Source organism: Mytilus edulis, chromosome 8, assembly GCF_963676685.1.
Source record: "Mytilus edulis chromosome 8, xbMytEdul2.2, whole genome shotgun sequence".
Lineage (NCBI taxonomy): Eukaryota > Metazoa > Mollusca > Bivalvia > Mytilida > Mytilidae > Mytilus > Mytilus edulis.
The window spans coordinates 25,273,276-25,291,989 of NC_092351.1; the positions used below are offsets into that span (position 1 = coordinate 25,273,276).

Sequence of the window (18,714 nt, forward strand, 5' to 3'; positions counted from 1 at the left end):
TGTCCTAATAAATTTTAGTGCAATTTTTTATCAAGTTAAATCGAATTATCTCCCTTATCCCATTGACTTAATTAAACAAAACATTCTGTTGTTTCCCTTATAAGTGGTGTCATAAAAAATAAAATGTTTCGCTGAGCCGAGCTTGATGCGACTGCAGAGGTTGAGCCCTGAACAGGTTGGGCAAGTTGGACACAATATTCAAGCTTGTTTAAAAATACTGTCTGAATTTGGATTGAATCTATAATATAGGATCTGACACAAAATAAATGTAGTCAAAGATCTTCTTTTGCGCAATTGAAGATTTCTTCTTCAATCTACCACTAGTAATTAAAATATTGATCTCTGATTTCGTTATACAACATAGATTGATTTCTTCTTGAAACTATTCAAAAAATTAAAATTTCATAAGAGAAAAAGCCCGCCCCCCCCTTTTCGTGGGAAAAATTTGGTTGATTATATAGGGAATCACTGAAGCATGACTGAAGCGCCCCTCCCCCTTTTAGGTCAGTCAGCGGGGCCCCCTTAGGAAATGTTCTGGATCCGCCACTGTCATGTCCCAAGTCCTGACCCTGTTGTTTAACGGTTGTCGTTGATCCGTGTATGTCATATTTGGTTTCGAAATATTTCTTGTTATTACTTATATAAATGCTGTTAAGTTTCCTCAATTGTATACTTTCATATATTTCATGTCGGCGCCTTTTATAGCCGAGTTTTGTCTTTTCTCATTGTTGAAAGTCGAACGGTTGCGTTTAAAACTTACATCCATTTCATTTGAACTAACTCAATAGTTATCTCGTTTACAGTCGTATCACATCTCCTTTATTTTATATGAAAAGCTTGTTTTTAAAAATAACCGACAGACAAAGGCTTACGGAATTTGAACCCTTGTGATGATTCAATCTTAACATATGGAAATTTTATAGAAAATCCACAGATATTCCCATTGTACTCTCATATGGGGCAATTCGGTGCCGACTATGCGGTATGGGCTTTGCTCATTGTTGAAGGCCGTACGGTGACCTATAGTTGATAATTTCTGTGTCATTTTGGTCTCTTGGAGAGAGTTGTCTCATTGGCAATCATACCACGTGTAGTGTAGTTAATAATCATTCAAACGAGTTCTCAAGTAGATACATGATTTATTTATCAACTAAAATCCAAACCATCATTCATGATTACAAGGAGTCTACATAGAAAAGGGAAGGAAACTATTACAATGTCTATTACTAATGACCAACTACCACAAAACCAAATAAACATAATATTCTACATTCACCCGGCCCCTCTAAAAGTCAACAAAATACATGTAGTTCAATTAAAAATGTCTGGTAATCGTCAAATCCAAATCTACAGGGTTTCTTAATTTCACGTGTAGAACGTCTAATAACGGGAGATGTTTCCATAGTGCTGTCCGTGTTGTAGGTAGCTTCCAGTGTTGTATTTTCAACGTCGGTTTCGGCAATGTCCATTGTTCTATCGTTCAAAAATGATGATCAAGATTGCCATTGTTTATTGGTTGTCCTCTTGGCGCTAGATGTCGGACTGATACAGTAGTTTCGCGTCCATCAGGCAATCTATAATCATGAGCATAAGTTGGATTAGCTTCCAAAAGATCTACTTCCTCGACGAAAGGAACATACTTAGTCGCACGCACATGGCGATGCTTTTTCATTAAAATTGGTCCAGGATTGGCTAACCACGACGGAATAGATTGGCCAGATGATGATCTTCTAGTAAAGTTGAAAAACCTTTCATGTGGAGTACAGTTTATTGAAGTAGATAACAAACTTCGAACAGAGTGCAGTGCATCTGACAATACACTCTCCCACTGCGTCTCTTTAAGTCCCAAAGATTCTAATGCTAGTGTCACGGCTTTCCAGATGATACCGTTATAGTGTTCACATTGCCCATTGCTCTGTGGGCTGTATGGCGTTTTCCTGCTAGTAGCTACTCCATGCGATTGTAGAAAAGTTTTGAGTTCGGCACTCATGAAAGATTGACCACGGTCTGAGTGAATATAAGCAGGCATACAAAAAAGAGCAAATTACTGTCGTAAACACTAAATAACTGTTGCGCTTGTCATATCGGAACAAGGAAAGGCAAACGGGAATCTTGAATATTCGTCAACAACGGTAAGAATATACTTCTTTGTACTAACAGACGGCAGTGGTCCTTTGAAATCAATGCTTAAGCGTTCAAAAGGTTGTGTAGCTTTCACAAGAGATGATGCATTTGGTTTAGCATACTAAGATTGACGTCATCAAGTGAGAAAGGTAAGTTCTTTGAATGGACGAAGTGTACGTAGAAGGCGATTGATCCCCGGATGGCAAAGTGCACTATGTAATTTAGAAAGAGAGTCGGAGCTGATGGATGAGCAGTAAGCTAGAAACAAACAATCGGCTGATGCATTGTCTCGACCAGGACGGTATTTTATATCATAGCTGCAACAGCTCAATTCAGTTCTCCATCGAATTATTTTGTCATTTTTCACTTTACCGTGCTTCTTTGAATAAAACATTTAAAGAAACTGCTTCCTGGTCAGTGACAAGAGTGCCCACTAAGTAAGTGTCTCCATTTGTGAACAGCATCTATAATGGCACATGCTTCCTTTTCTACAGGTGAGTGTCCTAATTCATGAGAATTTAAATTTCTCGAAAAAAAAGCAACAGGTCTTCCACCCTGATTGAGACTTCCGGCTACTGCAGAATCAGAGACATCGGTTTCCACGACAAAAGGAATAGCTATATCAATTGCACTGATGCTTGCGTTTTCAAAGATTGGATCGTTTTTAATAAATTTCAGATTTTAAGTTTCTGAGTAATGAGGTTTTATTCAATAAAATGGTGGTATTTTTTTCAGTTTTCTTCTAAAATCTCAAAAATCAAGGAATTTTGGTGAATTGTTTATATCTATTGACATGAGCTCCCTTTCAATTTGTATAAATTTTAGATTTTACGTTTCCGAGTTAAGGGGTTTTATTAATCAAAAATTGGGAATTTTCTAGTTTTCGGACATTAACACAAATTTTCAGCAATTCTCATGAAACTTTGCTGAATTGTTTATAGCTATTGTTGTAAGCGCCCTTTCTATTTTCATTAATTTTAGATTTTATGTTAGTGAGTTTAGGGGTTTTATTCATTAAAAAAGTGGTATTTTCCAGTTTTCGGACAATAACTCAAAAATGTTTTTAGCAGTTCTCATGAAACTTTGGTTTATTGTTTATATATATATTGACTGAGGCTCCCTTTGAATTTTTCATGAGAAATATCTGATACGACATAAAGAAGTTATCGAATATTTCAAAAAGGGCAACGGATGTATCATGCGCTGTTTATTTGTTATAGAATACTTTTTTCAGCCTTTATTTTTATACAGTTATAAAAACTCAAACATGCTTGTAATTTAAATAGTGTGTAATGAAATTGAGAATGGAAATGAGGAATATGTCAGAGACAAAAATGATATCTAGTAAAAATTCAAGGGCAAGTTATGGTATCAAAGCAGGTCCAATTGACATAGTTCTTGTGTTTGTTACCACTAAAAAATGACCTAAAAGAGTTTGAATATATGAATTTTTCTTACTTAGACTAGGAGGCAAAGTGGTATATAGGGTAGATGAATCAAAAGCACTAAAGCATGCAATGTCTTAACTGCACTACAATAATAACAAACACAAAGCAATGCATTTAGCCGTGAAGACTAAGAGAGCCGGCGTTTAATGTATATTTTATATTATAAATCATGACATATATGAAATACAAATACATTCGAATGAGGTACACAGAAAGAATAAACATCTGAAACAAGTTTACTCTGTATCAATAAGAGCCCATATCTCTACGTATGCATGTATGTATGTATGTATATATATCCGTCTTTAACGTAACCTCGCCGCCCAGGAAAAACCATCAAAAAACTTTATTAAAGAAAATTGATTTGGAAACCTGTGTTCGGAGCAAGTGCAAGGCACGCCTCGGGACATTGATGCCAAACTCCATCAAGAAAAAACAGCAAAATAATATACAATATCAAATATTATGAAACATTGAAGTTTAGTGTTGAACGTCTGCGGCTAGAATGATTTTCAAACCCAAGAACATTTAAAACCCGCTTTCACCTCATTAACATAAGAAAACTTATTGACACAATCCAAATGATTGGTCCACGTATCCACGTGTACAACTACACATAACAAAACCCGCCAAAAAATATATACCGTTCTTATAAAACGTTCCTTTTAGACAACATTTTCCCGCTATACTCCGAAACGCGGGAAAATACATGTCTTAACTACACTACAATAATAACAAACACAAAGCAATGCATTTAGCCGTGCAGACTAGAAACACAAAGAAAGGGCGGAAAAGCGTAAATGATATACAATAAAATGAAAATGCTAAAGACCTAGCTTCTTAGTAACTTCTAAACGATGTGCAAGTGAGTCTGCCACGTACCCATCTTTGGCAGTATCAGATTTCCATCGACCGTGCCGTTTCCAGCAGCGTTCGTTAACATCAGCGTTAGCTGCGACAGTGGCTCCACCCGCCCTTAAAGAATGTAAACCTATGTTTATATCACCACAAACTTCTTTGAGTCTAGCTACTATACACTCTCTAGCTCTGGTATAACTCAGTTTTTTGTTCTTGTAAATTAGCGAACACCGTTTGCCTGATCTAAAAATAGGTTTAAATAAATACTGCTCAGAACTGGACTCAATTTTACAAATACTGAAATATTTGGACAATAAACTATAAGGACAAGCAGCAGACTCACCATTTGAAATAACTAATTTCTCCCCTAATCTATACTGATCAGTTTTGCTTTTGTCAATATCAATCTCTAAATAATTAGTTTTGAAATGAACATCTTTACATCGAAGAGAACTAAGCTCGTTGTATCTCAGAAAACCAGAGAAACTAAGAACAATCATACATAAATCCCTTAAAATAGCTATATCATCACTGTCTTTATATTTTATACAAAGTTCAATAATAGTTTCAGAATCAATATGTTCCTTTTTAACTTTCGGTTTATGTGGTTGACGTTTAGAAGACTCCAGTAAATTGGTCACAAATGCATTTTCTGTGGGATCTGAAAAACCTTGAACTGTATGTGCCCATTTTATACCGTAAAAAGCTGACTGAACTACACTATAAGATGAACCTGTGTCTATCAGTTTGGTTAAATATAGGGCTACATGTATAGGCTTTGCTGGTAAAGATAGTCCCCCTTGTTTCAATATAAATCTCTCCCACCGTTTATAAGCATAAAAATATTTATTGTTAGTATTGTCACTTCTGGACTGCAGTAAATACGATGACATCGTATGTCCCAATTCGTCAAAGTCAGCCGAAAGAATCCCTCCATCTTGTATTTGCTCCAACACCCTGCTTTTCAGACCGATACCTGTAGGAAAGAATGAAATAAATTAAAACCTTATTTTCATAGCCAACATCCTGAAATCTGTGGATTTTCCGAACATACCATTTCTACCTCGGCCTTTTTTGATAACTGTTGATGGTAATATTTTACTATCTTTAATGAACGATTCGAATTCTACAACATTACCATTGACTTTGTGTAAAAGTGGCCAATATGGTGCTGAAACCCATAAAGGAACAAATAACGTGCTATCTGCTTTATCTTGTATAATCTTGTGTATACATCGGGATATGTCTGAAGGTGGTGGCACAATCCAGTTATTTTCTTTACCCCAATGTCTATTAAAAGCATCAATACCTAGTGTACCTGGACACCAGTGTTTAGTATTGAATATGCTACATTTTGCATTGTAATCAGTGGCAAACCTATCTACGGTATGTGGACCCCAATTCTGATTAAAATATTCAAATGTAATATCGTCTATCTCCCAATCATCGCAATCGATAGTCTTGCTAATTTTATCTGCTTTAACGTTCTCTTGTCTAGGTACCCACTCTGGTACGATCTTAATGCAGTTTAATTTACATACATTAGCTATGTTAATTGTAATATTTTGTAAATCAGATTTCTTGCTGCCCTTTTTTATTATGTTTACTACGTTTTGATTATCTGTGTGCCACTTAACTGTTTGACCTTTTAATGACATAGATATAGACTGCAGTACTCTATAAACTGCCTCAAGCTCTCTCCAAGTAGAACTTTTCAATTTTTCTCCATCGTTCCAACTACCCATAATCTCTTCGTCTATGGCTTTTACCAAATAGCCACCGTAACCTATGCCCGAGGCATCTGTGTATACTACACTCGAGTATTGCTCAACAATATGCAATTCTCTGCCATTCATTTTCTCTATATTTTCCTTCCAGAAAATTATCTCATCAAGAGATCTACCGTTCAAAAGAACATGAGCATTCCAGCTTGCTTTATACAAAATGCATTCATACATACTTCGTGTACGTAGTCTAACTACAGGACCAACTGCCCCTTGCATAGATATGATCTGACCAATTATAGAAGCAAGAAACCTTGCAGAAACGTGTATTTCTCCTTTACCTATTTTGTGTATAACTCTATTTAAAGTATCTAACAATTTGGAAAGTCGCCTTTCCGTGACTGAAACCATGCCTTTGTCAAATTGCCATACCAAACCCAACCATACCACATTTTGGCTAGGTGTCCAATTGCATTTATCTTCTGCTATCAAAAACCCAGAAGCTTTCAGTACTTTCTGAACAACTATGCTAGTTTCATGAGCCTGACTTATCTCGTCAGCCCCGCCTAAGCCATCGTCTAAATACATGATAATCTTCAAACCTGAATTTCGTAAATGTTTAACAATACACCTTACAACTTTGGTGAAAATATAACTAGCAGTCGATATACCAAATGGTAAAACATTAAAGACATAATATTTTGTTTCATGATTTTTGACCCAAGCAAAACCTAAATATGTCTTGTGTGACTCAAATATCTCTATATGATGGTAAGCCGATCTCAAATCGTAAGTAAAACAGTAATCTCCCTTCTTAAACATTTGACTGGCTACGCTAGCATCTTCATATTTAAATCTGAATTTATGAAGATGTGGGTTAATGTGTCTACAATCTAAAACTAACCTTAATTTGTTTTTATTGTTAGCTACCGTCAACGGATTGACCACTTTAGGTTTACATGAAAATTCTTTTATGCATCCTAATTCTATCAAATTTAAAATCTCATTTTCTACAAAATCTGAATTCTCTAAAGACGATTTGTTGTTATTCAAAAATACCTCACTTGGCTCTGTGTGAAAAGGTATTTTATATCCATGTTCTATGATATCAATAACTGTCTCGTTAGCGCAAATAACATTACGCCAATAATCAATTGAACTTCTTAATTTACCTACGGGTGAATTACATGAAACTATAGCATTTTCTCTACCAAAATTAACAGATAAATCATTACTAAATAATCTAGTACTTATCTTATCAGACTTTTCTTTCTGAGTTTGCCAGCCCTGTTTATAATGGTCTGACCTCCAATGTCCTGACATACCACACTCATAACATTTTCCGGGTCGATGCACCACAGGAATGTTAACTGTACTCTGTTGATTAACTGAGCTGAATCGAGTAGACTGTGGGGCACTGTAAGGAGTTGTACGTGTCTTAAACTTTTTGTCGCTTTTCATTTTCCTCGACGCTTTGTTTTCTGCTCGTATTATACGTTTTTCGTCTTCGGAGTCATCTGCAAGGTTGTGCGTTTCATACTCTGTAACTGTTCTCCATCCGTTCTCGGACTGATCCGCGAGCTTTATCAATTTTTGTCGATGATTAAGAATGTCCAAACCTTCACAAATGTTCCTCATCGCGCCCTCTGTACTTTCGTTGTTGTCCTGCGATTCTGTAAGAATACTTCTGGCCTCTTTCATCTTGTTGGCGATTTTTGTGTTGACCTTGAACTGCTCCTCGTTTCCCTTTCGCTTGAAAACGTAATTCTCAGTGTTCATCTGCTGGATTTTAGACATTTGAGTTTCTGATAACTGCCTCTGCGTTTCGTGGACGGATCTCTGAAACGTGTCTAAACGACTAGACATTAATCTGTCGATGCTCTGCAGTATCTCGTTCTGGTTCTGACTCATAGCGTCTTTAATTTTTCGGTCGATGAGCATGTTTATTTCTGCCGGCTCCGACATGTTTAGTGTTGAACGTCTGCGGCTAGAATGATTTTCAAACCCAAGAACATTTAAAACCCGCTTTCACCTCATTAACATAAGAATACTTATTGACACAATCCAAATGATTGGTCCACGTATCCACGTGTACAACTACACATAACAAAACCCGCCAAAAAATATATACCGTTCTTATAAAACGTTCCTTTTAGACAACATTTTCCCGCTATACTCCGAAACGCGGGAAAATACATTTATCAAGTACCTCTAACCAATTTTGACACTCCAAAAAGGAATTTATTTCCAAAGGCTCAATTTGAACAATTGTTTATCACGCTTTTGATTGCACCAAGTGTACAAGTAAGTAGAATACATGGTTTAGTAGGGGAACAATGGCTTGAAGACGAAATAAATCTTTGTTTGTAATGAGCTGTGTGCAGCTTCGGAACCCAGTACATGGTTGGAACTTTCATTGTGCAATGTGTTTGGTTCTGCTTTGAAAAGAATCAGAGCTAATTAGTCAATGTACCATATTATATAAAAGGTTAACTGGTTGTAAGGACCTAGTTCTTAATTGAGATTCTTGTAAGATATTCCTGGCCGTATGTTTTTTTATTTAATTTGTTGGTACGGGAAACAAGGAACATTATCCTCATACAAAAAATTTAGATAATTCCAAATACATGTTCCAAAAAAAAATGGAATTTATTACAAAGGATAATCATAAGATATACTGGAATTGTCCTGGACCTCACTTCTGTGATGGGTATATGCTAATGGAATCCTTCTCCGAATACGGGACCAACATATTTAGTAGTGGCAGACCCCAATGTCCAATGATCTTCAATTTCTACCGAAAATTTTGCTGTCAAAAAAAATGCTAAAATTTCAATTTTCAACAACAGTTAACAGCAAATACATTATCACAATAACAGATAACAAAAAAAAAATAAAAGCCCAATAACAGCTAACAGCAAATATATTTTCAGAATAACAGACAACAAAGAATTAAATTGGCATTTGCCCCATAACAGCATAACAGTTAAAACCCTTGCCCCCCTCTTTTGATACTATTGCAATTTGAAAATTTCATAGTACTTCAGAAGTGGTCATACATCTTAAGCAATAGATTAGATAAATGAAACAAGAGCAAACCATGTAAAACACCGAGAGCTAGAATTCAACCGTGGGGCGTCGAGTTATTGTTTTCAAAAGTTACAGAAAAAAATTTGAAGAACATGTTGATCTGTTCCAGATTTTCGAATTGGAGCATTTTTAGACGGACGTTGCTGCTTTAAACAGACCTTGTAGTTCCTGGTTAGATTGCATGTTTTAGTGATTGTTCGTATGCGTTGCTCAAATTTCTAAATTTCTAAATTAATCTTATGTGCTTGCCCAAGTTGGTCTTGCGAGTTTTCTATTTAGTGTTGTGCTTGCTAGTTAATTGTCATTTTAGTAGACTACTTAGATTTGAAATGCTAAATGAGTGATAAACAGACGTTTGTGTTTTAGTCTATTCCAATTTATTTTTTGACTGGCTGGTTTGTAACAAAACGTGCTGGCTTAAAATCAAGTTACTCAATGAAACTTAACTTCCCCATCAGATGTTAAGAGTGCATCCATTTTAAGACCATACATTTTGTTTCTGTATAATGCATCATATTACAATTTGCTATGCTTTCAGGGATTAGCCTGCATTTCTTTGATGAGAACCATGCAATAGGACAGCCGCAGACTTTTAACAAGGAATTAATGACGGATGCCAATAGCAAGATTCGAATGGAACCCTGTCCAACACTAACATATATATTTTAATCATTTGACCGTGACCATTTCTTTTATCACTAATCAGTTTTTTGTGTGTCAAGCAGCTATTTATTAATTTAAAGCACATTCTCTCAACCCATACTGACATAATTCTTCAACTTCACAAGTATTGAGTATTAAGTCATGAGGTAAGCAAACAAATGGTTTGCTCAAGTCCATTATAATTGCTGCCAGGTATTCATCATTGTTTTAGTCTTTCTTTCAGTATTCAATTATTGTAAGCTAGTCCAGAAAACTGACCCAGAAAATGCCAAATTTAGAATATCAGCTTTTATTTTTGTAATTTCAGTTGAAGCATACTCGTTTCTTTCTCATCTTCCCACACCCGTTGGGTATTTTCAGCACCAAATACAACTGACTAAACAAACCCTTATTCAGGTAAATGTTGATCTTCTCCATCCAAAGCCAGAATTCAGATTGTTTTATATGATGATCACGCTATTTAACAAAGAAGCAACTGATCTGTGTCACTATAAATGTTGAACAAAACTAGAAAGGGATACAGAAATGGTTTTATGTTTAGATTTGAAAGTTTTCTACCACTGTCGAGGGTCAGCACTGAAAATATATAATCATGGCTTGTATGCTTCCAGGATACTAATATTCATCCAGTCATTTTGTTTTTTTTAACTTGAAAATTTGATTTTTCTAATTCACTAATGTTGGAATCAGTTTTTTCTGTGGCAAATGTTTTTTTTATAAATCCTGTTACATGTAATGCCTGTCCCAAGCCAGGAAGATGCTATCCATAGGTAACCGTTAGCTCTTCTTTCATTGCTGTAGTATGAATTGAGAACCTTGGGATTCTCTAATAAATTTAGGCAAATTTAAATAGTCTTTTAATGTGGACTATAAATATATATGCTTTGCTCATTGTTAAAGGCAGCAGCGGTCACTATCCTTATTGCCAATTCAAAATTTTGACACTAAAAACTATTAATTTCACAAGACATTTTCTTGTAACCATCAAAATTTGACAGGAACCTCTATGAGGCCAATGATGACAGACAATGAAGGATAAGGTGAATTATAACAGAAATGAGGCATAATAGAACACTAAATACCCCTTTATCTTGAACTCATGGCAACAACTAATGATTCTTACAAAAACTGACAATCAGTCCCATCACCAGGAGAAGAGGTATTTCATATTTCAACCGAATTATACAAATAAATAAATAATGGCAAACTTGACCAATTCGGTTTCAATGACTATGTACATATCAATCAGCTGAGACCAAACACATCATTGAATTTTTTTTTTTTATTTATTGTCCAGCATTTTAAACAGATTGTAACACTGGTGGTTCGTATCCCTCAGGTCGCTCGACTGTTTCTCCAGATTCTGTAATAACTGTCTTTGAAGCACTACCCTCTCCATGGAGTTCCATCAGTTTTCCCACTGAAAAATCAATGCATTTCAGGTAAAGTTTATGTTCTTTAAATATATATAGCATTCTGAAAATTTGTTTATACAGAATAATAACAAACAAACCTACCACAAAATTCTACATACAATTTACCAAAATAAAAGGGAAATAAATGGGGAATGTGTCCATGAAACAGATGACGCCCCCACTAGCATATAACATTCCAAAGGGGCATAACTCCATAATATCCAAAATGTCATTTATAATTGAACTATACAATAACTTTTTTTAAATCTTTAAAAGTCCCTTTGTACAGAAATTGAGTAATTTATAAAAAAAAAACGAATTCTTGGGAAAGGGCTATAACTCAACGATGAGAAATGCTTACATTATGAAAAAAAAATGACCTTCATTTAGTCACAGGAAACAACATATATAAATTTGAAGAAAAAAATTGTCAAAGCATTTTTATGTAAATGAACGACAGTCTGGCAGCCCCTACCTACTGTACATCCCCAATTCCATTACTGACTTTTTCCTTCGAAAGTCCCCCGTTAATTGTTTTTATACATGTATGTGAATAGATCTGGGAAATCCCATTTTTACTTTATAGTAATATTATTCTTGGCCTAATAATCATAATTATACCTCAGTTATCATTTTCAATATAAAATAAGTAAACACTATTTTGACTATTTTTTCAAATTGCAAGCATTGAACTATTGGACCAGTCGATGAAACTATTTGACCGCAAACATCATTATATTTCACGGAAATTTCAATGCCGCTACGTGATTGGACGATTTTGAAAATACAGTGGGAGTAACTTCATCGCTTTTTACCTATTGTATCTAGGGTTGAAGTCAGTGCAAGACATAACCTTAGCATTTCAGAATGTGAAGTCAATGTTATGGTTGGATTTCTGCTTTATATATTACGATAGTTTATTTTTCTACAGCCATTTATTTTCTGTTGTCTTTTTTGATATATAATAAAACACTTACTGGCTGGATATAGTGGAATAATAAGTTTATTGTCCAATCGTATACAACTTTTGCCCTCGACTATGCCTCAGGTCAACAGTTACACCTCAGAGACAATAAACTTACTATTCCACTCATACCCAGTCAATAAGTTTACAATGTTTGTATATACTTTAGTCCACCTATCTCACACTCTTTTAAATTATGTATATACATAAATTATGAAATTAATATTGTTAATAAATCTACTAAATTTTTGATTAGCAACCCATTTAATTGCAATACTTAAAAGGAGGGTAGAGCACAGATCATGCAATTAATTTTGGAAACAATGAATTCATCAATAGTTTGTTAGCGCTTAGTACTTGTTTGCACTTTGAAAAAAAATTGTTTTATCATATAGGGAACATTATCGGAACTTGATGCAACATCTAGTGAAAGGGAAATTTTGAAATTGAACAAGAGATATTAATAAACTAGTTCCTGATAGCATTCACTATTTGATTGAAGTCCCCTTTACAACATTTAGAATCTACCTGCAATAATTGAAATACTATTGCATGCAGCAAGTGATCACAAGTATGGAGTAAAATACAAGTATCTGACAAAAATGACTGTTTGGCAGTGTTTGCAATACATTTCTACAGTATAGCATAATCTATAAACTTACAATCAAATTTGGGTTTCTTCAGTACTTTAACTTTTCTGACATATACATCATGAAGTGGGTAGATTCCTTGACAGGCCTTCTCTATGTCCTTTCCGATACTGTCGGGGATCCTGAAAACAAATGGAATTTTTTTTATACAAGTTTACATTAGACAAAAACACTTCACTAAAATATGACTTAAAAGGCCAATTAATTCATTCATAAAACGGTGCAACTTTAGAATGGTGGGATTGATGCCACATAACTTCAAACTTGATCTATGTTTGGTAAAAATAAGCATTTGTGTATATTTTTTTCATTTCAATTGGTTGCAGAATTTGAGCAAAGTTGAGTAAAAGTGCAGGAACAGCAATTTCATCAATATTTACATTAGTAAGGTCTAAAATAAGATATAGTTCAGAGTTCGTGAAAAGTGTCAGTCCTCAGGATTTTACCACCAAAATTTTGCATAGGACTGACACAATTTTAGTGTTTTTCAATAGATTAATAGTGAGGACCAGCAGATTTTCTTCAAGGACCACCAGGGAAAAAAAGATTTCGTGAACTCTGATTGTTTGTTTCCCCAATCCCGACTGACCCTACAAAAATGGTGCTACTCATAAAATTATATTGCCGAAACTAAGTCAAATATTATTTTATTCATTTTGGATTTTCAGGCTTGCCGGATTGTCCAATAATGTTCCAAGCTTTTGGGAAAAATAAAATTATTTCCCTACCTACCTACCTACCCACACCTGGCTTGGGGAAACAAACAATATATTAATCAAGGCCTAAAGTTAAATAACCCAAGAACACACAAGTGTGAATTTGATCTGTATTTGGTGGCAATTTTTCAATGTTACAATATGTTGATCAAGAACAGTGAATGTGAACCACCATATTTCAAACATGAATTGTGTACAAGTTTCAGACCATTAGATTGTAGCTACATGTAGTAAGAGTAAGGAAACTGCAAATTCAGCATTTTTTCATTGATAAGGGACACAAGGCCATTGAGAAATTAATGTTGGTTTCCCCATACATATGAAAACCAGAGGCTCCGCAGGCACAGCTTGATACGAACAGAGGTCAAACCCTGAACAGTTGGGGCAAGTATGGACACAACATTCAAGCGTGATACAGCTTTGAATTTGGATTGTGATTAAACAGTTGACACAGAATAGGTTTCTGACACAGAATGAATGTGGTCTAAGAACTTAAAAAAAATAATTGGACATTAACATATTGTTGTCCAATATACAAAATTTAAATATATGGTTAGATTTAGCACATCAAAGAACTCCAAGAATTGAATTTTTGATGAATCGAATAAAGTTCAATTTTGGACCCTCTAGAACTCAATGTGCACCAATTTGATAAAGGGGCCAAAATATCCAAAAACTAAATACATGGTTAGATTCAGCATATATCAAAGAACCCCATATATTCAATTTTTGTTGAAATCAAACAAAGTTTAATTTTGGACCCCGATTTGGACCTGGGTCCAGTATCACAGCGGATATAGGTACTAACCAAGCAGGCATGATCGATTTTGACCTGACACGGTAACGAAAATCTTTGATTTGTTTTATCTTCATTCAGTGTACATTTCACAACATCTGAAATTCCTGCTCCCAAATAATTTTCGCATTATTTTTTTCCCTATTTATAAGGCAACTTTGATATTCTTATAAAGAATAATTAACTTTTACATGCACAAATAGTTGTGAATGTCAATACAAACTTTCAATTTCGATACAGTTGTTGAGCCATTTGCATGTTTTGTCTGAAAGAAAGCTGAAACAGGACAAAAGTAAGTTACCAATCATAAACCTACTTGTGATTACTCATTCCTTGAAACATTTTGGGTAATAAACAAGTGTGAAAATAAAGTTTTTGTGTACGGTGTACAGCAACTTAACTTATGCACGGTACAGGATTTATGTGGTCAGCTATACACCAAACACAACGCTTCTTTCGGAATAAAATATCGAAAAATAACATATGTATGAAATATTTCAATGCCAATTATTGAAACAGCTATACTTATTACACACACACATACTTCACAGCGGCCTTCTATTACAAAAAGAGTCGCAATGAATATAGAATCATATAAGGAGACGAGCTAAACAGCGTTTTAATGATATAGTTTTGACTTACAATTTGTTGACAACCTCTTTCATGTCATTGGTTGACACCTCCTTGGTGATAATATCTACCATCTTCTTTCTGATGGTTTTAATCTACAAGTAAAGGCATCACTATTTGTATAAAAACTTCCATTGTGAATAATTTTAACCTAAAATTTAATGCATCACGATTGTCATGAAAACTTTCCTAAATAATTGTTTTAACCTAAAATTAAATGCATTACTTTTATCATGAAACTCCAATTGTTAATATGACTATCACCAATTCTTGCTTATTACTTGATATATACGTAGTAGTTAAAAATAAGAAAAATGTTTAAACATGATTGGCCAACTCACAGATTACCAATTTCCATTCCCGGTTTTTGTTGGATGATTGTATCTCAATTATGAATAGTTGTATTTAGTTTTTTGTGGTCTGTTGTTCTGTTTGCCAGTCGACTAATGCTTGGTAATTTTTCTTTTTTATTGGTGAAATTCAAAATAAAAGAAAGGGGTTTTTAAGTATATGATGAACTTGTGCTGTCAGACCAAATATTAACAATAAAATGCCTGGCTTGTAATCAAATTTATAACATGTATAAGTGAACACAACTCTAGAATGGTAAAAGTAACCCTACCCAAATTCACTCTTGTTTTGAGTTTTGAGGTACAAGATTCATGAGTCAAACTAAAGTTGGAAAATAGAGAACTTTTTTAATGTAAAAGTTGCACCATCAAACTTGATCTGTTGTTTTTTTTGTAATTATCCTTGTGTATAAATTTCATAACATTGGCAGATGAAGGGAACAGACACCAATTTTGAGATGCATAAACAGAAGATCAGATAGACATGGTCACATCCGACAAGTGACAAACTTAATACTCCTCCGCAGGGGCCTAAAAACAAAATGCTTTTTCACCACTTATCAGTGAGTTATATGTGTAAATGGTTTTCTTAAGCCTACAAAAGGCTGAGCAGAATTTTGTATGCACGAATGAAGACACATGCATTCCTTGATAAATAAATGCAAATGGTTCGTTGTTCAATATTTTTAGCAAGTTCTGTCCTTGATCTAGAAAAATAGTAAGCAGTCAGATTAAAATTCTGATAGACTCATTGATGATTTTAATGAATCATACTGTGTCTTGTTTTTTATAGAATGAACATGAATTTCTGTCTATGTTAATCATGATGATTTGACTTATTTTTCAAACATGCCTCTTTTGAATTCTACATGTAGTTACATTTACAAACCTGTGTATGCTGAGCATAACATGTTTTCTTATTCTGCATGGCCTTCTTTTTGGTAAAGCCTATACAGAACATACGTAGGAGATATCCATCAGTTGTCCTCACATCAACATTAGCCTCGATCAGTGTCTGCCATTTCTTAACCATAGAGCAGAGCTTGTCTCTTGTAAGATCCATTCCGTGGAAGTTTGTTAAAACATTACGTCCCTGAACATCTTCGGCCATCAGTTTGAACTTTCTGAAAGACACTTCATCGTTCTGGAGGTCAGCTAGAGAAATCTCAAAGACACGTCCTTTCAAACCATCAGAAGCAATTTCTGAATAATAAAAAGTTGTACATCCAATTTTAGTAATAACATTTTCAGGTTAAATACATGTATATAAATGGATTTACAATGTACATGCTTTCATGAAAGATAGGCAACTATTGTTAAATTAAAATCTTTCCAATCTTACAATTAACACCAGTACTTTTTGTACTCTCTCAGATCATTGTAAATGATGTACATTTATTTTACTTTGATTGTTGATAGCTAAGCGTCCAGTGGCAAATATTTCATGCATATTCTGCAGGACAAAACTTTGACCGTATTATTTTTACTGTCATAGAGGAATTTTTAACCATCATGATCCAAATATATAACATCACCTATTTTTAAGTGTATTGCAGTATTCAGATTTAACTTGCTGTACATGCATCTACAGGGCCATTCCAGTAAAACCTTTGTATATAGTTCGACAGCACTCAGTTTTTAATAATAAAAAAATCAAGGTATGCATAGGTGAAAATATAAAAAAAAAACATATGATATACAAGATTTTCCAATCAAAAGTAGTTTGAGAATAATATTCTAAAGTACACTTTAAATTTTCTATGACTGTCCATCTTGGACTCATTGTGAGAACTTACTTGTTCCTTGTGTTCTAGTAACTAGAGTTTTGCCGATCTGTCTGACTACAAACATGCAAGGGGCCTTGACATCATACCAGTCTTTTTTGGTGAAAGGGTCAACTCTGAAAAACATTAAAATAATATTATTCAACTAAAGGTGTTTTTTATTGTTATCATGGTTGGCTACTAAATCATAGTAAATGTTTAATACTGCTCTCCTATAAAGGAGGTGAAGAAATATACAGATACAGGTCACTAATAGTAATACAAAAATTAGCATAAATATTTGCATACCTCAGTATTGAGGCCCCAGTCTCTCGTAACTTGACGTCCATTTGAAAATAAGTTAAAATATCAATACCAGAAGCAACAAAGTGTTCATCTATTTGTAAGACAGGCAAATATCCACTTGATATGGGACGACATCCCACAGCCCCAGTTTACAGTGGCGGATCCAGAAATTTTCAAGTGGGGGCCAGCTCTGGTATATTAGCAACACAATTTTTCCCAGAGAAAGGTGGGCTCCACACCTGGCTCAGGCTAACCAGCATTGATCATTGTTGAAGGCCGTAAAGACTATGAACATTTATACTGAAGTGAAATTCTGCCATTGAAAAGTATTCAGACTACATTTGTAGATCAATACATAAAATTCAAAATAAGAACTACCCATTGCATACCCCTTATGGCTATTTGTCCGCCATTACTAGATATCACACAGCTTCCTGTAAATTTTTGACGTCACACAACAAAATATCTGACGCCACAATGGAAAAGTGATTGTTGTATGCATCAAAATTTCAAGCGGCCGGGTCAGCTGGGATTAGCGATAAGGTGTATTGATTAAGACGCTCACACTGTCAAAAACTGGCCATGCATCCTATTATTACTTTTACTGAGTACTTTTAGAAGACTTATGCCATTTTCTGGCCAGAATCAATGAACTGATTATTATGCCTCTTTAGAATACGCATGTTAATGTTTTATATTAAACGTATGGGAACATTTTGTGCTCTACATTCTAAATAAAGCAAGGTAAAAACATCCTGACGGCGGTCAATTTACAAGTATTCCCATTATTAATATGAGCTAGTTCTTTAAACCACAAAACATGTGTACTAATTTGCTTGTGTAATTCATCTATCGGTTAAGGTTTAACAAACATGTGAGCGAGTCATGTGTGTTTTAGCAGGGATGAACGACAACTTTGGGCATGATGAAGAATAATCGAATAAAAATCAGTTTAATATCGCATCATCAGTACACCGGGGATCTTTGTTCTCTTTCTTAAAACATTCATTTATGAACAATTGATACTTTAAATACGTACACCTTCTTTTTTCCACCCTTCTTGCCACCTTTAGTAAGCCTCTTATTCTTTCCAACTGCCATTTCGGCTATATTTGAGGCAAAAAAGGAAGTTGCAGGTAGAGTAGCAAGAATTATGGGAAATCAAAAAAGGATCACTTTTGCGTTTGAAGACAAGGGTAAAAATATTTAGACTTCCA

The 18,714-nt window shown here is 34.6% G+C and overlaps 2 protein-coding genes across 2 annotated transcripts; both read right to left on the bottom strand.

Annotated features, from left to right (window-relative positions):
* Positions 1-4,396: 4,396 nt before the first annotated feature.
* Positions 4,397-5,323, bottom strand: LOC139484013 (integrase/recombinase xerD homolog). Its single transcript, XM_071267735.1, has one exon. It carries the CDS (start codon positions 5,321-5,323, stop codon positions 4,397-4,399), a length of 927 nt encoding a protein of 308 aa, XP_071123836.1.
* Positions 5,324-11,174: 5,851 nt separating this feature from the next.
* On the bottom strand, positions 11,175-18,684 carry LOC139485229 (small ribosomal subunit protein eS1-like). The gene is made up of 6 exons (XM_071269516.1): positions 18,537-18,684; positions 17,225-17,328; positions 16,318-16,631; positions 15,091-15,173; positions 12,949-13,058; positions 11,175-11,327 (listed from the first exon to the last, which is right to left on the bottom strand). The coding sequence occupies exons 1-6, from the start codon at positions 18,596-18,598 to the stop codon at positions 11,209-11,211; spliced, it is 792 nt and encodes a 263-aa protein (XP_071125617.1). The 5' UTR covers positions 18,599-18,684; the 3' UTR covers positions 11,175-11,208.
* Between the last annotated feature and the right edge of the window lie 30 nt (positions 18,685-18,714).